The 22,428-nt window shown below is 39.2% G+C and overlaps 1 protein-coding gene across 2 annotated transcripts in view; it reads right to left on the reverse strand.

The window, feature by feature from the left end:
- Window positions 1-6,584: 6,584 nt before the first annotated feature.
- C1QTNF7 (C1q and tumor necrosis factor related protein 7) overlaps window positions 6,585-22,428 on the reverse strand; it is a 50,667-nt gene continuing 34,823 nt past the window's right edge. For both annotated transcript variants that reach the window (XM_017811227.1, XM_017810410.1), the window contains exons 2-4: window positions 9,449-9,647; window positions 8,321-8,566; window positions 6,585-7,600 (exon numbers count right to left, since the gene is read on the reverse strand). In XM_017811227.1, the coding sequence (XP_017666716.1) occupies window positions 6,969-7,600; window positions 8,321-8,558 (870 nt within the window). In that variant the 5' untranslated portion in view covers window positions 8,559-8,566; window positions 9,449-9,647 and the 3' untranslated portion in view covers window positions 6,585-6,968. The remainder of the gene's footprint in view (window positions 7,601-8,320; window positions 8,567-9,448; window positions 9,648-22,428) is intronic.

Genomic DNA, 22,428 nt, shown 5'->3' on the forward strand with positions numbered 1-22,428 from the left:
CCTAATTTTTATAGCTACAATGGAATTTATAGTTTTCCTGTCAAAACTGGAGAGGGGTCTTTTCTGCTGCACTGAATTGCTAACAGAGTAATTTTTTATGTTAACGTGTATCAGTATCTCTAGTATGATCAGAACAAACAATAACAGTGGCAGTAAATGGAGCTGTTAGACGTATTTATAATTGTCTGTATATAAGCAGTCCCTATAACAGCTGAAGGTCTGTTACTACAAGGTTTTAATAGTTAGAATCACATGAGAAGAGAGGGCTAAATTGTTTCTCATTTCTGAATACTATCCTGAGAAGAAGACCTTGGGAAGAAGTAAATAGTCAAAGTAGTTAAAAAGATTGGGAGCATGCATTTTTAATTGCTAAAAGAGGAACTATCATAGTTAGAAGACACTTAACATGAAAACAGCTTTCTAGAATGGGAAAGATGTAGTCAGAGGACAGGTTTCTTGGGGTAACATAAACAGTACACAATCTCAGTTGTCTGCTAAGCCTCACCATAGGAGGGACTGTGGAAATGATCCAGTGGATGAAACTTCATACAAGATTTTGGCAAGAACTCGGGTTCAACATCTTGTTTTACTGATAAGTCTGTGCCCCAGAAATTTATTCCAGTCTCAGAAACAGTTGTACAAACAATGTAAATGATGGACAAATATGAACAGCATTATGTAAGGAAAATTACTGTGATACCCTAAAGGAGCAGTGGGAGACCTTTGCTTAATGAAATGGGAAGCCGCTTAAAAACATGTCAGTACAATCACTGCTCACAGGAGAAATACAGAATTCAAATGCATGTGTTACCTGCCTAGAATCAAAGTCAAAATTTTTGGAAAAACAAAACAGAAGGGAAAGTGCAGCTCTTACAAGCCATGTATGGCATTTACTGAGTAATAGTACATGTTGCTGTGCTCTTAGAATAGGAATTCAAACACTGTGTGCAACTCTACAGCAATCCCAGTTTCAGGGAGGTTACAAACAAGGAAGAACAAACTCTGCCTATCTTGATTATTTTAAACTGATTGCACCTTACTCCAACATGACAGAAGTCACAAATAACATTTCCTGCAATTTGTCACATGCAGTTTAGAAGTCTGTGTTCACAACCAGAACATCTGATAGAATGTTTGTGAAAGAAAGTGGTGCATGGAAGGGACATCAGCATCAGTGGTAGGCAAGTTTTCGGATGATGAAAGACGTTGTTCTACAACTCAAAAATTCCAAGCCCTTCCCACTTTCTTCTGAGTCTAGAGATAAAACTTAGTTGAAAGCAGAGAAAGAAAAGCAACTGCTGGTACATTTCCTTCATACAATTCACTTGTTTCTAGAAATCCCATCTGCTTCATGCAAAAAATTAACTTTAGAGCCTGCTGAGAACAATGGTTCATTTATGTTTTTTCAAGACTTCAGTATTTTTTGTCCCTTTGTTAACATGGCATAAACAAGACTATTCTTTCACAGAGACAATTTTACAAATACTACCTTATGTTTTGTATTGTATTTAGAATTTTGACAGGTGCTTTAAAGTTGAAAAGGAACAAATTTATTATGTTGTTTCTGGTGTTAGAGAATCACTTCAGGCTCCCTTTTAGGCTTTCAACACCTAAAATAAAGTATCCTTAAAAACTGCAATATTTTATATGTATTTAATGTGTTGAATTTGGAGCCATGAGAAGATTGCTAGCCCATCTTAGTACACTGCAAAATTTTCTGGAGACCAGCCAAGTTACTGCAGTTGAAGTTGTCCCAGGAGGAGCTCTAGCAATACTTTATGAAAGGTCTGACAAGAGGTCATTTCTGTCATTATAAGGGTACTTCTCTGTTCTCATCAGTCTACATCTTCTCTCTAATTGTGAGACATATAAATCACCAAATCAAATTATGCCAATTTTTCCACTTAGCAGATTGTTCTTGAAGAGTAGACATCTTATGTAACTTTTGCCATCTCAGAGTTAAAGGTCAACCTGAGTAAGTCACTTAGATACAAGTAATGTGAAGAGACAATACGTCCTCATTCCTCCTTTCTTAATGTAAGTCTCTAATATGGGGCCGTCCAAATGGAGATTTATCCCACCTATTACTTTGCACTGGTGACAGGACAGCTGAGAACTAATTTAACCTACACAATGGTCTTTGAGCTTTTAGAGATTAAAGTCAGGTAAGAGAAATTTTCTACTAATACTTGCTGCTGCAGGAACAGTCTGCTTAGAGGAAAAATCTCCCTCCAGCAGTTGTTGCCAAAATTATACCAAACTTATACTCAGAGTTGAGGGCTGTAAACCAAATGCCAAATAATCCAGGACACCTTTTTATTTGTGTATATTTGCTATTAAAAATATGTGTATTATATGTCTAATTAATTTTTTTCCCTTAGGTAATAACCTTCATGAATTGATCTGATGTATGCAGCTAGGACAAAACAGAGTATCAGAGACTGAGAATTTCGTTACACTATTAGGAAATTTCTTCCTGTGGACGTGAGGAAGAATCATGCCCCTGAGATTCAGAAATACTGACATAACCTCAGTTGGGAGTGTTGACCTAAGGTTACAGGAAAGTGTATGTGACCTCTAAATGCTCTCTGAGCTGAAGTCTAGATGTTTATAATGAAAGCAATAAATTGCTTCTTGAAAAAAATGTATTACTCATTAGTAAAGATAGTGGTATATTACTCTCTCAGCTCTATTTTTTTCCTGTTTACTTTCATGTGTTATTTCTTGGATGGGACTCATCACCTACTGAGAGAGATGTATAAAGCGGGCCAAATTTCCACATAAAACTGAAGTTCCTGCTGATCAAATTGCCTAGTACAACATCATTGTAGTTATTCTGCTTATGAATTACCTGACAATGGATAAATAATAAATAAAGCAATCAGGGAAAACTAAGTTATTCAGTAATTGTTTTAGTGTATGAATATAAACTGAACCTAGTGGGTGACCTGTGGAAAGTAAATAAAAAGAAAATATTAAATGAACTTCAACAACTAATGTAACATACTTGGTAAGAAATAAGCCTCTTGTCAGTTTTCTATACTTTTGCCTATCCCAAAAGTACATAAATGGTGTTAGGTAGATTTAAAAAGATTTGAAGAATGTAGATAATGTTCTCAGTACTGAGATCCATTAGTAACTATTTCCTCTATATTGTCTTAACATTGTAAAAAATTGAGGACCTATTGCTTCTGAAAAAATTGTATAACCATCTAACCATACAGACATGAATACCAACAGTGAGGAAAATAAATGTATTTGTTCAAAGGAACACATTCATATCAATTTGAAGATGTAGCTAAATGTTTTATTAGTTATCTAGGTTAAAAATATTCAGCAACAGAACACATGACTTACTTCTTCCTTGATGTCACTCTAACAAGTATAAAGAAAGTCTGAAAGAGTAAAAGACTGTGGGGAGCTATTTTGTTTCAAATAACTTTATTTTTACTCATGCGTCTTTACATACGTATATGCCAAGTAAATATATGTATTTTTTACTTATGAATCTCAGGAACACTGAGCTTCTTAATATGTTTGAAGGTTTCCTAGTGGTTTGAGGTTTGTATGAGTTCTTGCAGCCTTGATCAGGAAGCCCAAGAGTTGGTGCTGCAGCAAAGACATACTTCTTCCTGGGAGTTTAACCCAGTGGCACTAATTTCTCTCTGTTGACACTAATTTCTCTCTGTTGACTGTAGGCAAAGTCTAGATGACTAGTTTTGTCTGGGTGCCTAATTTTATATGGTATTATGACATTTGTAGAATGACCTATATATTGTGCAAAAATCTTTAATTCTTTTCAAAGTTAATCCCAAAGAGATTTTGCTCTTTGTTTTCCTACAACGTCTTGAAACCAAACCAGACCTCCCTACCTACTGGTGGGAATAGCACGAAGACATCAGCCAAAGATATTTTCCATATAAATTCAAATTTAGACAGAGAAATACCCCAAATGAACTATCGTGTCATCAAAGGTGATCTATTTTCAAGTAATACACTTGCAATAACAATGATTTACTTTAGGATAATATCTTGAGATCCTTAATGGGGGCAGGGACACATGGTACTTGTATACATATGTTGTCTATACATGTAGTAAAAGGATTCTTTTTGCCAAAACCTATAGAAATAATTCAACAGAATTACTTATTTTGAACTGGTCTTGCCAAAATATTAAAGCGTTCAAAAAACTACAGAATCCATTAGGGAAAACTTAGGGAAGCTAAAATTACTCTTCTACCATTGTACAAACATAAATCTAAAATTTGTAAGTAAAGGAAAGTGATAATTCTTGGTTTACTTATTCCCATGATGTCACTCTCAACATAGGTGTGGTTAAAATCTCTCTTTTACATTGGATTCATTTTTACAAGATTATTACATGGAAGTAGTTCGCTTTTAGTTAGGATTGCAACTAGGAACATTTCACTATAAAGCTGTATATTTTCTCTGCTCAACTGAGAAAAATTCATTTTGTCTGAAAATTTCCAAATGTATTGTAACTACCAAATATATTTCTATATAGTCTGAAGAAAATCAATCATACTCTTTTCTTAAGCTTGCTTTTATAGAATATTATCTAATTCTAATAAAAATTCTAATGAAAACTAACTTAAAATTTCTACTGATTCAAATGTCATAAACTTATTTCCATATTTTTAAAGATAATAATCTAATTATATACTTCTGTAAGTTGCTTTCTCTACATAAAATGTATTATATGTCCAGTCCTGCATCTATTGAGTTATGTTTCCTGGAAGTCACAGGCCCGATATGATCATCTGTTCTGTCCTGTGGAATTCAGTGCAGGCAGGCACTGAGCAATGCCAGTCCTCTTTGTGCCTTGTATAGGCACTGATGACTGTGAAGCATCAGCATCAATCATTGTTGTAAATGATGATTGGGCTGCATTTTGCACTCATATTGTGCTTAATTTGCAGATGTGTAAATGATTGTACAGCAGGGTGATAAACTGAATCTCTAAGTGTTCTCTTCCATATTTTTCACAGAAAGAAGCCCTTGTGTGACACTAATAAATTAGATGTCTAGTTAGAAAAATAATCCACTTTTGTCTTCTATCACACCTCTCTCACTGTCAAATAAAATAACTGTTGTACAAGCACTGCTAGTTTGATCTGTCGTCAGGACTTTGCACTTGTTCACTGCATAAAGCAGCAGTCATGTACACAAAGCCATGCATGTTAATGTGGGAGAAAATGAAGGCATGGATACAGGGAGCATAGACTAATGTTCCATACAGAACTGTAGTGCTTGTTCTGCAATCTCAGTGGTATTTTTGTGTCATTTTATCTGGTTGTAATGTTCTTAATTCAGTTAAGTACACTGAAAAAAACCCTAGAAATTTCCCTCTGCCTTGGTCATAACTAAAGTGCAACACAGATGACCAGCATTTGATGTTATCTGAATAACTGTTAGAAACATCAGATTTCTGTAAATATGGGATGAATAAAAGAAGATTTTAAATTCTTGGAAAGTAAGAGCACCCAATGAAAGACTGCCAGTCTTGACTGGTGTTGAATGCTGGAGAACTCATGATGTTCCTAGATGTTTTTACAATGATTCATTGCTGCTACTGGTAAAATGGCTTCTTCATTTCCAGTGGGGATTGATAGTTTGTCACCAATTTATCTTGCTCTACTCCTGTCTGACAGAAGGAAGTGCCAGCTACCAGAAATTTTATCTCCAGGTACCAGCAGACTGTGATCAAATTACCTCATAACCTCATTGACAAGAAAAGTAAATTGACCTTGTTATATCTGTCATGTAATCTGCATGAATAGAATTATAACAATTTTGTTTCCCAATTTTCAAGTAAGTTTTTGAAACAATGACAGAAGTAGCAGCTTCCTAAGCAACCACTCTTTACTCCTACTTTTACTTCCATTTATCATACATCTAAAGTGCTATAGCAAGAGCCTACTTTGATTACTCATATTTAGCTGATGATCCATGAGGTCCCATGTACCTTTTTCGAGTTCATTGATTTCCTGAATGCAGTTTTTCATTTTGTGTGTGACCTACATTTATTTCATTGCATATGACCATATTGGAATATAACTAAGGCTGCTTTAATGATGTGACTCCCTATGTTCCATATAATTAATGCACATTACTGGTTACTGTTCTATCCTTTTTTGGAGTCCACAATTTTCTTCCACAAAAAGCTTTTTTCCATATTTCTCTTAAAGATATTGGATGGCATTGAAAGAATAGCAAACTTACTTGGAATTACACTGAAAATACTCACATTGAATACTGACTGATTGTCTCCAAGTTTTCAGATCTCTAAGTTTTTAATTTCTTGATATGTTTAATACCTTTGTTCTGGTCTTTTATGACTGGTATTAGGTAGTCCTCAGCTAGTACAAATTTTCATATATTTATTGGGAGGTTGGCTGGTTATGAATGTAATTCGTTCTTGTAAATATCAGATGGAAGTGTCCTTGTGACCTGTTGAGAGACATTCTGAAGCAGAAATTCCTATTTTATCCCTCTCATTTTAACAATTCATTTTTATATCTGTTTTTAATGTATTGCCTGTCTTAAAATGACCAAAGATGATATTGTGGTCAGTTGTTCAATTTTATTTTAATATCATATACAAAATATCCATTCTACATTGCAACTTAATATATTTTATATAAAATCCAATGTACAGTATCTTAAATTTGTTTAAATAGTATTATAAACAGAACTTTCAGGAAGATTCAGTCCTGGAGTGAAGCAGTCTTCTGTTAATTACAGTTCCTTTTGATATCCCTGCTGTTCAGTTAAAAATCCAGCTTAGGTTCTAGAAACATCCTTACAAGCTCAGATCTGGTTCCTATTACAGCAAGAATAAACTCCCAGATTTTTATTTTTTTTCTTTCAACTTTGCGTTTCCCACACAACTGGATAAAATCCAGTGCTGGGGTGTCCAGTTTGAATGTCACTCGTTATCATCTGCTTCAGAGCTCATCTTCATCTGATAAAGCGTCAAGGTAATCTGTGTCAACGTATAAGAGAAATCCAGAAAACAAACTGTCCGCCCACGTTGGATCAGAAAAGAGACCATTTTGATCAGTGTAGAAGATCTCGAGCCATACTTCATCTTCTGGCTGAAGGTAGATCACTGTAGATCCAGAAGCTACGTCATGGTTGCCTGTGTTTGCATCAAATGTCTTTATCCTGTACTTCCCATTGTGGACCAGCCCAATCGCAAGATGCTTGTTTGCTAAGGTGATATCATAAGAAAAATAATAAATCCCTGGGATGGCACAAATGAACTTCCCTGTGGAAGGGTTGTAATGCTCCCCCTCATTGAAGAGGACTTTATTGAATACAATTGGTAATCTTTCCTCTGGATAGCTCGTGGTGATGCCAACAGAAAAGGCAGATTTCAGCACTATCTTTCCACACTTACAGACCCCTGGTGCACCAGGCTCTCCTCGGTCTCCTTTATCTCCCTTAGGTCCAGGTGGTCCAGCTGGACCTACTTCACCTTTGGCACCAGTCAATCCTCCAGGTCCTTTTTTACCAGACTGACCTTGGTCTCCTTTCTCTCCAGCTGGTCCTAATGGCCCAGTCTTTCCTCTTAAACCTTCAAAAACATTTTAAGTTAGTTAATGATTGCACATATCAACTCAATAAATGATTGTGTGGGCTACTGTGTGCCTGAACAAACAAAAAAAAGAGGGTCAGAATTTCAAAATACTCCAAAAATACTTTCAAAACCTTCTAGTAAGTTTGTGAAAAGAATGCAAGGTTGGAAGAGATGACCAGGCCTCACAGCCTGCAGGTCCTTTATTTCTATATTCCTGCTTTTCTTCATAACTTGATTATACTTCGAAGAATTTTATGTAATCAGTCTATTGCTGCCTGAACTACAGGCACTGCTGATGGGAAGAACAGTGGTGATGCTTGTGCCCAAATATCTCATACAGTTAGAGCATTTTTAGTGTGTACCTAAGTACCTGCTAATCTTTTACTCCTGGCTAAGGGCACAAATGAGACTGTTTATTTAACACCACACATGCTTCATTCTTCCCAAACTTTTAGCATCTGTGTGCAGGAAGGCTGTGCATTTACTTTTCTTTACACTGATGTCAGTATGTGCATATTAGACATGTCTAAAATATATCTGCATATTTTCTTTCTCTCACTGTATATATATGCATGCATCACTCTTAAACCCACACAGATACATACACACATCCATCTCATACATATATATATATACACACACACACACACACATATGTAAGTATAACAGTGATGATGAAAGGTCTTTGTTGTGTTAGGTTACACAAATATTCAATACCTGCACTCCCTTTTTCACCTTTTTCTCCCTTCCTGCCATCTCTACCATCTCTTCCTGGAAGACCAATGCGTCCATGTGGCCCCGGGGATCCACTGGCTCCAGGGGGACCTGCAGGGCCTGGCAAACCAGGGATGCTACATATGTATCTGGTGTAGTAATTTTCTCCTTTGAGCTGGCTTTGAAGTGGTTGCTCGCTTGTATAGATGGCAAAACTTGTAATGTACAGCAACACAAACATCCTCGAATCTGGAAAAAATACATGTGAATAAAACTATGCATATTATGACACTCCAGTCACATGCAAATGTCTCTGAATATGCAAATAAGTGTGACATTGTGATGCATTATGCACGGGTATGGGTGCAGAGCTCCATCTGGGATTTCTGCATTATCAAAATCCATGAAGGAGGCAAGGAGGAAATTCTGTTGGAGCTTTTTCTGGTCACCATATATGTTGCTGTATGTCTCTCAAGTAAGTAGCCTCTAGACTGACACGGTGAATATCAGCTTTTTTTGGGCCAAATGTTGACACATGAAAAAAAGAATCTGAATTTTTCAATTCAAAGTCCTTTGCTTGCCTAGGTTTATTTTGTCTTTAGGCCCTACACAAGCTTTATAGAGAAAAGCCCTCTTGCTGAGGGAGTTATGTCTGTGCTAGAATGATATGCCTGTAGGAACAGTCTCTTCTAGTGAGGATAAAGCTTATACCTTCATTTAATTTTGAAATTTGCCCTTATGGTGGCAAATGAATCTCCAACTCAGATAAGTGCAGCAGAAACTTGCTGAACCTGCAGAAAGGATGGCAGTAAGAGAGGGCAGCTTCAGTGCCTGGTTGGAAACAGCACAAATAACCACTTCACCCTAGTCAGTTGGATGGAATAAGGCAGCTGCCCTGCAGGGGAACGGATGGAGTGTGAATGGGCTGCTAACAGGTTTTTTTTAAGCCCTGTCTTATGCAATGAACTGTGCTGCAATGTCTTGAAAGAAAATTGTTTAAAGCTTTATATATAGTATTTAGTTGTTTCCATAAACTATTGAATGGAGATTAGATTTCTCTGTTCCACTGTATACTGGGATACTAAAGAAAAGTCACTGTACAAACAGTGACATGCTGAGGGGTTGCAGTACCTGATGTACAAAGGTGTCTTAATTTAGTGTTGCATTAGCAGAGAGTCACTCATGGGTCAGGTGAGAATCTGCAAGTCAAGATGTTTTTTCTAATTCCTTTGCTATCTTCTCAGAAAACTTGTGTGTGTTTTTTCGTTGGAGTTGTCCATTCCTTCAGGGATAATTTACAGCATTCAAGGAAATCAGAGTCCGCTGGTTTCTGTGGGGAGAAAAAAGAAGAAATAGAATGGGGGATTGGGAAAAATATCTGTGTGAAATGCAACCTACATTTTTTTACAGTGAATCATAGAATCATTAAGGTTGGAAAAGACCTTTAAGATAAGATCATCACATCCAACCATCTACCTAGCACCATCACTATGTTCACTACTAAACCATGTCATATCCACACTTTTCTTGAACATTTCCTGGGATGGTGACTCCACCATTTCCCTGGGCATCCTGTTCCAATGCTTGACAACCCTTTCCATGAAGATATTTTTCCTAATATCCAGTCTAAACCTCACCTGCAACTTGACATCATTTCCTGTCATCCTCTCACTTGTTGCCTGGGAGAAGAGATTGAGCCCCACCTCACCACAGCCTTCTTTCAGGGAGTTGTAGAGAGTGATAAGGTCTCCCTGGAGCTTCCTTTTCTCCAGGCTAAACAACCTCAGCTTGCTCAACTGCTCCTCATGGGACAAGTTCCATACCCTTCACCAGCTCTGTTGCCCTTCTCTGGACACGCTCCAGCACCTCAATGTCTTTCTTGTTGTGAGGGTTCCAAAACTGGACACAGGATTCAAGGTATGGCCTCACCAGCGCTGAGCACGGGGAGACAATCACTGCCCTTATCCTGCTGGCCACAGTATTTCTGATACAAGTCAGGAAGCCCTTGATGTTCTTGACCACCTTGACACACTGCTGGCTCATGGTCAGCTGCTGTCAAACAGTGCCCCCAGGTCCTTTTCCACTGGGCAGTTTTTCAGCCACGGCACCAGACTGTAGTGCTTCATGCTCTTGTCGTAACGCAAGTGCAGGACTCAGCACTTTGCCATGTTTAACTTCATACTGTTGGCCTCTGCCCATCGATCCAGCCTGTCCAGATCCCTCTGCACAGCCTTCTTATCCTACAGGAGATCAGCACTCCTGCCCAACTTAGCGTCATGTGCAAAGTGACTGAGTGTGCACTTGGTCCTCTTGTCCAGATCACCGATATTAAACAAGGCTGACCCCAACACTGAGCACTGGAGAACACTACTGGTTACCAGATTCATTCTCAAGCTCAGAGTCAAAGAAATTGCACAGTGAATTGATCTAGAAATTGTTGTTCTCATTCCTTTCTTTGTGATACTGATTGGTAGTGACTGACTGATTTAAAACCCTAAGCCATTACATTTATTTGCAGTTCATAAGTAAATTTCAACAGGTATATGCCCTGGTCAGATCTATTCATCAGGGAAGAGACTAGCTTATACATATACATGTACGTATACACAGTCTTTAAGAAGAATCTTTTCTGTTTTACAGAACAGAAAATTAGAAACTGTTTTGGTATAAGTGGTAATGCAGGAAAAAACAAGAAAATGTTTTAGCTGGGGAGAAATAAAAGATGCTCCAAAATTCTCTTCAGTGATATACATTCTGCTTTTCATATTGAGCATCTTGCATCAAATTGGCAGAAACCAAACTATTGATTTTGCCATCATTTGATAGAGCCTTACAGTACAGTCAGGCACAACAGCCTCCACAAGTGGATTAGCATATGAATGCTTAACATTACAGCAGAGTAGCAAAAGATAACTCCAAGGCAGTTGTTAGCTACAAGGACAAACTTCACAGTGACGTTTGCTCTGATGTACTACTGAGCGTACACAAATAAAGCTCATGGATTTTCATATGACTTAAATCAGGGACAACAAAGCTCTCTGCAGAGAACAACTTTAAACACACAGCCAGGAGGGAACAGCTTGGGGGGAGTTCATGGTTAAGGCTGCATATGCATTTTACACAAAGCTCATGGATAAGAAGCAGACACGAGCTAAGGATCCAGGACTGAAAAAAAATCCTGCCCTTTGCCAGATGAAAGTCTGAATCAGTAGGCCAGGTGTTCCCACACTGTGTTGCATGTAATCCAAGCAAAAACAGTCTCAACAACTGCCGTTTTTGCCTATGTCCAGGATCTTTTACAAATCAGAGCGAGTGCCGTCACACAGCTGCTCCTGTCACTGGCTGGCCGGTAACTTATTGATGTGTGAATCTGTCTCCAGCTCCCAGACCTCCCCTGCTGTTCCTCTCATGTGCTTACAGGAAATTAATTAGTCTGGGACATGTATTTCTGAAAAGAGCATGGGAAAAAGGTCGTTTGGGGAAGGTGAGAGTAACGGGGGTTGTTAAGATAGGAATGTGCCTTAGATGCCTGGGGTGTTGTGGTTGGACAACCAATTTATGAAGGCAGCATAGAGGGGAATACACGAAGCTTTCAGCTATGGCTTGGAGAACTTAAGGGGTGATGGCTCTGTGAAACAGAAGGGTGGGACTGCAGGAAGGGGAAGAGAGCTGGAGTGGGAGATAATGGGGATAATGTTCAGGTGATGATGTTTACGGGACTGAATTTAGTCTTGGGGGTAATACAAGCTGCTTCCAACAGTGGTAGGCAACAAATGACATTCAGGAAACCAAGCATTAGGCCAGAGAATCAACACTTCTCTTGCCCTTTGACTTCAGACTCTTCCATTTCTTCATGCATAGGAGTAGTTGTTTTAAAAGGAGGGGGGAAGGTGCCTTTCTGTTATTGCAGAAGTCTCTGGTAAGTGTGAATCTCCTCAGACCCAGGGAGGATGTGCAGTGTTGAACCCATGCCCCTTGTTTCCCAGTGAGTGCTCTAAAAGCACCATTGTAATGCTAAAGGTGAATAAGAACATACAGCCATGGGTTTTTTTTAATTTCATGTGAAATTAGGAGGCCACAATCAGAGATTTCAGTTCACATGGGCTTATGAAGTTAGAGGGTATAATAGACCTCTCAGATCCCTTTCTCAGGAGTCACCTAAGTTGCACTGAAATATTTGTTGCCAGAGAGTTAACTGGTAGGCAGAAAGTGAGTCATAAATTGCAATTTGTTCCTGGCCTCTGGTTGTCCTTTTCAAAGATACAGACTTTTGTCCATAAACTGGGGTAGGAAACAAAGTGATTTATATCTGCCAAGTAATTTTTCTCTGGGGAAAAGCAAAATCTGAACAGTTCAATGTATTTTTCCAAATACTGAAAGCCAGAAAAACACATTCTTTACAACAATAAGAGTCATCTTCATCATAACCATCACCAAAAATAATAATAAGAATTATATGAACACAGGGTTAGAATAATGTTATTCCAAGTGTAGGAAATGGCATTTCAATAGATCTCAAATCTACTAGACAAAGCAAGAGTGCACATCAAGGCATTCACTGAAAAGTGATGGACATGATGATCAATTCTAATCATAGAATCATAGGATGGTCTGTGTTGGAAGGGCCCTTAAAGATCAACTAGTTCCAACCTTCCTGCCATGGTCAGGGAAACGTTTCACTGGACCAGATTGTTCAGAGTGATTTCTGGAATACATTTTCTAAGTGAGAGTGGCTGATTCCTTTGTTCACTGTTCAAAAGGTCATCTCATTCATCTGATACTGGAAAAACACTAAAAAGCAATTCTGGACCTAGTACCTTGTTGCAGTTAAGATGGCAGGTCTAAAGAATCCAGAGCATTGTGATAAGCAGGTCGAGGGTGGTGATTCTACCACTCTGGTCCACTCTAGTGAGACCCCACCTAGAGTGCTGCATCCAGCTCTGGGGTCCCCAGCACAGGAAAGACATGGACCTGTTGGAGCAGGTCCAGAGGAGGGCCACAAAGATGATCAAAGGGCCGGAGCACCTCTCCTATGAAGACAAGCTGAGAGAGTCAGGACTTTAACAGAGCTCTTATAAGAAAGATGTCAACTGACTTTTTAGTAGGGCCTGTTGCGATAAGATGGGGGTAATGGCTTTAAACTAAAATAGGGTAGATTTAAACTAGATATAAGGAAGAAATTTTTTATGACTGTAGCAAAACACTGGAACAAGTTGCCCAGAGAGGTGGTGGATGCCCCATTCCTGGAAACATTCAAGGCCAGGTTGGATGGTGCTCTGAGCAACATGATCTAGTTGAAGATGTCCCTGCTCATTGCAGGGGGTTTGGACTAGGTAACTTTTAAAGGTCCCTTGCAACACAAACTATTCCATGATTATATCTTCTACCTTGAAAACATACTCTGTAAGTTGCATTCCCATTGAAGTAGGTGCTGGGCAGAGGGTCTTTAACATCGAGACATTGGGAAATCTCATTTCAGTACTGGCATAATCAGACTATGTCATTAACAGTTTTTTAAATTTAGGAATTAAGTGGTTGTAGCAAATTCCCAGTTTTGAGACTTCCTGGTATATGATCTAATCTTTCTTCCTTGTCCAACTATGCAGAGCTAATTCTAAAATTTACTAATTGGCATTGTTTTGAAACAATCCTAGAAGATTTCCCGTGAATCTGTTATAAATAAAAGCTGGGACAAGGGCCAATAGCTATTAGTCACAGGTTATCCTGGCTGTGTTCTTACTTTCCTTGTTAGCTTTTAGTTCCCTTCCAATACATATGCACAACTGCTTGAGCAGTAGAAGAGGGTGTGTTTTAACTTCCTTGTGCAAGAAAATGTAGACAAGAAGTTGTGATGCTTGTGGGTTTTTTCTGTTGCAGCACTGGCAATGGACTAGTGGTGAAGAATAAGGTAGTCTATATATCCTCTGGCTTTCCAAAAGCAAAGGCCCATATTACCTCACATTGCTACCTTGAACACCCACTGTGAGATGTACAGACCTTCCCTGGCTCTCCTGTCCAGTAGCTGTGTCAGGAGAAACAAGGTGGAGGAGGAGGTAATAAGTTAGGATGAGAAGCAGAGGGGGTCACCTTCAAAAATTCGATTGAAATCTCATTGGCTATGCCTGTCTCTTCCCTCTCAAAACATGATCCATGAAAGTCAATTGTGTCCACATGCCTGAAGGTTTCAAACCTGCCAGTCAATTTACCACCACCACTGACCTTTCTACAAAGCCTCAGAAACAGTGGATTATAGTTTGGCACACTAGACTCTGCAGTTTCTTTGCAGAGTATGATTTTTGTGCCATTTAAAATTTGAGTCTTAATTGTGGACTTTTTTCTCCCCTTTTTTTTTTACGTTTTTCATCCTCCCTCAGTTGGCTGAAGCTTTATGCATCTCCCAGCTTGCTTTGTGTTATGGCAGCTGTGCTGGACTTCAGAGCTCCATCCGTTAAGACCACGCCTTACTCTAAGGAATCAAGACCACAGCTGGCCACCACCACACTCCTTGGGTTATCTATGCAATCCAGCAATCTTCATGTGGCTTTACGTTGTCTTTGCTTCCCTTGTATAAGAAGGGGAGGGTGACTCGAAAATTTTTGAGCAGTCTGAACTTTTGATTCCCAGTGCTGGAATGGCTGGTGGTGCCCAAAGGAATCACTCAGCCAATGGGAAGGAACATTAGCTAAATATTCCTGAGAAAACAGTGTTTAAAGACCCCATTAGCAGTGCTGACATTTAACAGTCTCATTTAAGTTTGTACTCAGTCATGTTTGAACAGTTTCCTTCATAACTATGTTGAATGCAGTCAGATTCTTCAACTATGTCTCAAGTCTTCAAGAAAAAATTGAGTGCTTATAATAAAGACCAGAAGTTCAATGTGTTTGATTTTCAAAATATCAAAGGAGTGGGAACAATTTTATATCTCAGTGTTTGACTTGAAACATAGTCTCTCTGGTTCCAGGTATTCCCATTATTTGAAAGGTTGTTTTTCCGAAAAATGCCCTAGAATCTGGTCAAGGTGTGTTGGTGAGGTAGCTTGACTCAGCTGGGGGACATTTTAACAAGAATCCTGGCAGACAAAGCAGTTTCACTGCCAGCTGTGCCAGAACACACAAATAAATAAAACCTGATAGAATTTGTTTTGACCGAGAGCCGAGAAACAAGGCCAGTTGCTTACAGTTGGCAAGTAACATGGAGACGATAAAATGTTTGCTTGTAATGTAGTGAAAAATGGCCAGGATTTAACACTGTAAGATTCAGGATATGAGTGTCCCTCCATGTCAGGAACAAGCTCCTTTAAAAAGTTTTCTCCATTTTCTTAAAATGAGAAAAGAGCCATTAATCAGAAACTGTCTTCAGGGATGACCTACAATTTGAAGGGTTGGTTATAAATCTGAACTGGAATAAAGCATATGAAAGCATGTAGGCATCTAAAGATGTGGATAGATGCCTACAGCAATGTGCCCCTCTCCTGTGGAGTGCCTTTCAGTTCAAGCAGGCTTCCTCTTCTTGGTTCTACAGCAGCCCTTACCGGGAAAATTTCCATCTCCTGTCTTGGATCATTTTGCTTTACCAAACTTGCAATGATAGAAGAGAAATAGAGAACAGATTGGGAAAACTATTTTGGATGTCACGAAGAGAGGAAAAACAGAAGGTGAAAAAATAAAATTTCAGACTGCAAGGTACATGGGAACAAACAGGAAGAAAATCATAGGTTATTGCCACGGGTTATAGGGGACAGATTTCCACTGCCCTGTGCCTTGTGTTCACTTGTGTTTGCACCTGGGCTTCTTAAACAATAGCCCATAAAGAGCTACCATTGTGAGAGCAACCACTTTGCAGAGGGGTGACTGATGGAGACCAGCCAGCAAAGTGAGAACAACTTTGGGAACTTTGCTGAATATACAGCTGAGTATGTTGTAGTCCCTGGGCATGACTTAGTTGTCATCCCCGCAAGGTAAATGTCATTTATTAGGTCACAGACACTTCTGAAGATGGATTGTCCTTCACTCAGTTGCTCCCTTGTTACTGCATGTTGCACCAAAGAACAATGTTCACCATTTAAGAAGATAACATGAGGAGAAGAAAGCTTCCAGACCCTCAAAGGGACATTCCTCCCCCAGCACATTGTTTTCTTCTGGAAGTTCATCAAATGATATCACCCCAGCACTGTGCCTTTCTGGGAACCCCGTGGAAAAGCAGGCATCCAGCCAGTGACTACATTCTGCATCAAACTAGGAGAAGACTGAAGGAGCAATTTAAATGCTTTGGCAGGACGAAGCTGGTTCATTTTCCCCGAAAAAAGTAGGGGATGGCTCCCATAAACTTCTCCCACAGAGGAGTAGTGTAGGCTGTGATCCAGGGCAGGGAGCAGCTGTGTTCAGCTGTTCAGCTGAGTGGCAACCTCTTGTTCCTGTACTGCTGTACATGGAAGAGGATTTCTGTCCACGGCTTGACATGAGTAAATTTTTTTCAAACTGCAAATGGTCATAGTTAAGTCAGCAATGTTTTTAGGTGTACAAAGGGTGCCCTTGCAACACAGCAAGCCTTTAGGTTTTCCAGGAGGAAAACTGGAAGTTTTGCCTAGCTGGGCGACACAGACCCAGGCTGTGCACACCTGACGTGGCTCAATGCCTGAGCAACCTGTAGCCATGCCAGTGCTGATAGCTTTCTTGCAGGACTACATCCACAGGACTGCAATATCCCCTGCACAGAATTAGCTGCAAGGTCTCCATCTTCTGACCCTCGGTGTAATGTTGCCATGTTCAAGAGCGGGAAAGATAGAGCCTCAACATGAAACTGAAGTCAAACTTAAGGGAGAGGTTGAGACCATGAATCTAAATCTCACAGAGGTGTGAATCTTAGGTGGCCATGTCTCATCAGCACAAAAGATAAATGCATTTAAATGCTTAAGTTTTATTGTAAATCAGTGGAGCTTGAACTTCTGATAGCCTAAGGCATTTTGAAAATGGCATAAGAGCTTTGAGGCCTCGTGCTTTTCAAAATGCCACCCACACTAGCCTCTGTCCCCAGCCTCTGGGACTGCCAGGCTCTCATGTCAGCCCTGGTGGTCTCCCCCCACTCTAGATCCCTAACTTGTCAGTAAAAATCTGGCCTCAAAATCAGCATACTTTCCTGACTGTGGCTGTTCTGAGAAAAGTCCTGTTCTTGTGGAGAGAGCCTACCTCAAAGCTATTACTTCAACAGTATTACTTCCATATTTATACTGGAATAAAAAAAAAGGAGAATTTGGCCCTGTTTAGCCACATGTGTGATTGTTATGCTTAATGTCAGAATCAGGAGACTGGAGCCAGGAAGATATAAAAATAGAATGAAATTTATGTCATGTCTGCTTTTGGGTAATAGCAGGTCTTTTTGATTAAATCAAACCTTTTATTTTCAGGGAGGTTGACCTCTTTGTGAGACTGAAGGTCATGCACATTAGAAAGACAGCTCTAAACAGTTTGTAGCTGTAAAATAAAATTCCATTTAAATTCTGTGTTTTCTTACTGAAACAAAGACTTCTGTTTCCATAGAAGAGTAGAAGGGACAATGCATCCCATCCCCTATCAGAATTCACAAGAGTGCTAGCTCCACCCAAGCCCACCCTCTGGTATCCCATTGGTACCCAGCAAGTACTCACACAGGACCTGCATTTCTAGTTGATTGAGTTGATGTTCTGCAACTTTATATCTTGTGGAGGTGTTTGTATTGGCCAAGGTCTGGCTTCTCCCTGGGACTGTGAGTGATGGAACTTACAGGGAACTGGGTAGCAGGGCAGGATCTCACCAGCCAGAGACCATCCCATCACCCCAGCAGGGACCAGGGCAGCCTGGAGGCAGCCAGAGGCACCTTCTGCAGCTGAGGCCAGTCCAGGATATCAGCCTGTGGATGTGGGTCAGCTGGCCTGAAATGGGGTCCTGGACCATGGGCAAGGTAATGGGACACCCCTGGAGAGGCTGGTAGGGATTTCAGGGATGTCAGTGACCTCATGGCTCTGACAGGTTGTACTTACTCAAAGAGAAAAAAACCTTTGTGATCCCAGTCTGGCAGCATGAGTCCACTCTACACATATGGAAACAACAATTTTCAGCACAAAGCATTCAAAGGTCTGTTAATACCATATGGATCCTTATGTCTCTTCTTACTGAGGCATTCACTGAGCTACATAGCCAATCTGTGTCCTTCAGAATTTTGTCTTGCTTTCATCAGTCTCCTGATGAGAACCATTTCTGTGTTGGACTGTTTAGATTTGCTGAGTCTCAGTCCAAGTTGTTTAGAGTTTAATACATGACTTCCCATGTATTGTGAAGATGCAAGTGTCAAGCTTGCTTATTTGAAAAAAATATTTGGATTGTTCTTACAACACATTGCTAAATCTAAAATCTGTTTTAAGACCTCTTTCTTTTCGAAGTAACACTGACACTAATTTTTTTCCTCTACGTTTCTGACTTGGACAATTCAGGCAGGCAGCTTTAAATCTCCAAGTAAAAAGCTTGGAAGAAAAAGAAAGAATTATCTCATTTATTTGTTTTCTAATTTGTACAAACCTTGAAAGCAAAAAACTCATGCTGTTATATAGAACTCTGGAAAGTCTATGCATCTATTCAGCTAACTGCTCTAGTCTGATATATATATATCCTAATTGCAACATACCCTGGTAAGTCTTTAAAAAGAGTCTAATAAGCATAAGATATTGAGAGGAGAGGAGAGCTTTGTATTCTTTTGTTTGACATAAATTTGTCTGACGCAAATTTGTCTGACACAAATTCACTTAGAAGAATGACAGTTTTCCCTGTGATATGATAACTTCAATTTGATACACATAATCATTTGTCAGCCTGCTTCTGTACATACTGAAATCAAATGCAAATCTCTCTCTTATTAGTGGCATTTGATCAAATTCACAGAGAGGAAGAAAGAGAACAGAGCACAGAGTTTTCCTTCAGGAGATCTAATTTCTGTTCCTTGACCAGAAATGTCTATTCCATGCCAATTATTTAATCTTACATGCTTCTATTTCTTCATCAGTAAAACAAAAACATCAATAATATCAGGGGTAATATTGTGAATGTAAAAGCAGGTTATTCTTTTCAGATTCTGCTTTTCTTAAGTAATTGTGAACTGCCATTTCGTATTTCAAATCAATTCTCTCATGGAAGATTAAAATGGATGAAGTCAGCATAATTCTTTCAGCTTTTTCATTACAGTGGTGATGAGGTCTAACACCTGATAACCGGTCGTTTCTGACTCTGTAACAGAAGGTGTTTTCTCACTTAAGTTCTTGCAACAATAACTGGACTGGCTTCTTTTGAAATCCATCCTATCTGGGAAGTGTTTGTTTCCTTGGGTTCCTCCAGGGAATAGCATGAAAAAGCTGCAGCTGTCAGTCGTCATGCCACTCTTCAGAAGGAAAGTCTGGCCTTTGGCTGGTAAGGAGCAGGGTTTGCCTTGATTTTGTTTTGCATGTGTGTGATGACTCAGGGTGATCTCAGAACAGTCTCCATGGGATTTAAGTGGGCATTCCCAGATGGTCTGAAGGTCACAGAGTGTTTAGCAACCAATTTAATCTCATTTTCACTTTAATTTCCCCTGATCTCTGTCTGTCAACAAGTCCCACCTAACCTTGAATCATGGGGTGTTAGAGTCACCCTGGGACATCCCCAGTCCAGCTGATCTTCCCCATGTTGGTTAAGATGTCCCTGTAGCAAATAGCATAGCTGGAGCCATCTGACCCAAATGCAGCAGCGTGCTGAGTTTGGTCTGCACAGCCAGCAAAGGCACATTTGGGTGGACCCCAGGCTGTGGGGCCCAGGTGGGTACCAGCTGGATTGCCCAGACACAGCATCACAGGAATAACAGGACACATATGTGGCACACAGTCATATCCACAGGTGACACAGTCTTAGGGTGCACCTGCAGTGCAAACACACCCCAGGGTAGTGGTACTTACTGGGTTATACCTAAGTAGGCATACTTCTTAAAAAGAAAAGGGATTATAGACAACTGTCTTCACAATTCCATAATGAGTGAATATAACTTTGCCTTATTGTAGGGTCTGGAGTTTTGCTCAAGCTCCTTATTCAAGTATCTACAAACATAATTTACAATGATGACAATAAACTCAATGTTATTTTGCAGTTGCAAGTCCATGGCAGCAGTCTGCCATGAGCCTTTTTGAATTTTAAACAGTAACCTCAATTTAAATTTGTTTCTTAAGAAATTCTGGCTAGTCTGAGAGAAGCAGTATGGCAGAATCACTTCTAATGATCTGTCCTCCAGAAATTTCCTTACATAATTATTAATACAAATAAAATATATATAAAAAAGAGGAGTCATGCAGGGCTTAGAGCATATCAGCTTCAAGCTTTCATGGGGTAAAGGGGTTTGCAATTTCCACTTTAATGGAAACCTACAGAGATTCAGAACGTATTGACTTGCAAATAAAGTTGAAAATACATAAAACATGGAGAAGCTTTCTCTTGCCTTGGTTAAAATGACCTTTCCTTTCAGTGATAAAACCATTTGAGTTTTATGGCATTGAATCAAGATATAAAACTGAAAAAAATTATTATAATTTAAAGCCTTTCAGATCAGTTCAGGCAGCTGCTTTTCCCTCAGCCAGGGCATAATTTCATCACAGATAAATATGTGTATATGTGCACATGTGTGTGCACATCTTTACCAGCCAAAGGAGTCTCGTTTTCACTTAGCTTTTCTTCAAGGCCCTGGAGCATGGTGGATACATTTTATGTCAAAGATATTATTAGAGATTTTTTTTCTATTTGACTTTGACTGATGGAGTTAATTTTCTTTAATACAGATCTATTCTCTGATGGCCTGAATTAACGATGTACTTAGATTTGTTTCTAGCTGATAAACAGTAAGCCTGAATGTAATAAGCTGGTTTTATCTTTGTTATAGGTAGCTTCATTGGGCATTGCAGAAAGTTCTGTTCTGATATGTGTGATTTTGTTTATTGCTTAAAATACACATTATGTCTTGAACGGGATAACTGCAATTGAAAACTCTTCTATGCTCAAAAGTCATGTCTTTCCTGCTTAGAATCCTCCCTTTCTCACTGTGAGACTGATTTCTTATGAGGCTTCTGTTTTTCCTCTGTCTTTGGGAAAGTTTAAATATATGCATGTGCAAATATATATATATGTATACACACTGTAAAGTTGAAAAAATAAGTTTCATGAATTTATCAGCTCATGGGAGAAAACACCAAAACACTTCATTTGGAGACAATTTTGTTGGCATAGCTTCTCTTTTATAGTTTGTATTTATTCTACTTATTTTGTTAATGCAGGAAACTAGGTCTCTGCAGAAGTTCAAAAGCCACTCCTGTTCCTTCTCAGTAAAATTAATTGGTGTCCCAACTTGTTCTCTTGGGGCAATTATGAAATCATCCATTACAGTCATTTCATTATGTCTCTATTTTGGGATCAATGTTACATATGAAGGATTCTGGTAAATATGACCAAAAGCACTTCTAGCCCTGCACCCTCACTCTTGGGCAGTGTCCTGTACCAGGCTCTTGTGCTCTTCACAAGGATGTGGGAACTGCAGCAATGCTTGCCCGGAGGTTATCTTCCCGGTTCCAGTGCCCTGAAACTGAGGTCTTCCAAATTGGAAATATTTTCTGAGTCCTTGTTTTCTTGTCAACCTTTCTGGACTCTTTATCCATAAACTTGGAAAGAATTTAAACTCTGGTTTTTCACAACATTTCTTATAATTGGTAAATTTGTTAAATTAATTATGCACAGCATGCATTTGTCTCCCTTAAACCTTTTTGTCTCCCTTAAATCTTTTTAGGTAATAATTTAGTTTGATTCCTTCTATTTCTTGCTTTATAAGGGACAGTGATTAATCTGCTCATTAGTATGTTATCTTTCTTGGAAAAGCAGTAACATTTTGATGGCCACAGATTTTTCTTTGTTGAATATTATAAATTTACAATTAAAAACTCCAGTGGTTATATGGTCCACTAAATTGTAAGAGCCATTCACTCTTCTGTAGGGTATTAACATTAGTAAGCAAGATTCTGAATGGCACACAAGAACAGTTATCATGTTATGTCCTCAGGTCAGCATAAACCCATCATC

This window comes from Lepidothrix coronata, unplaced genomic scaffold, assembly GCF_001604755.1.
Source record: "Lepidothrix coronata isolate B3197 unplaced genomic scaffold, Lepidothrix_coronata-1.0 Scaffold0, whole genome shotgun sequence".
Classification (NCBI taxonomy): Eukaryota; Metazoa; Chordata; class Aves; order Passeriformes; family Pipridae; genus Lepidothrix; species Lepidothrix coronata.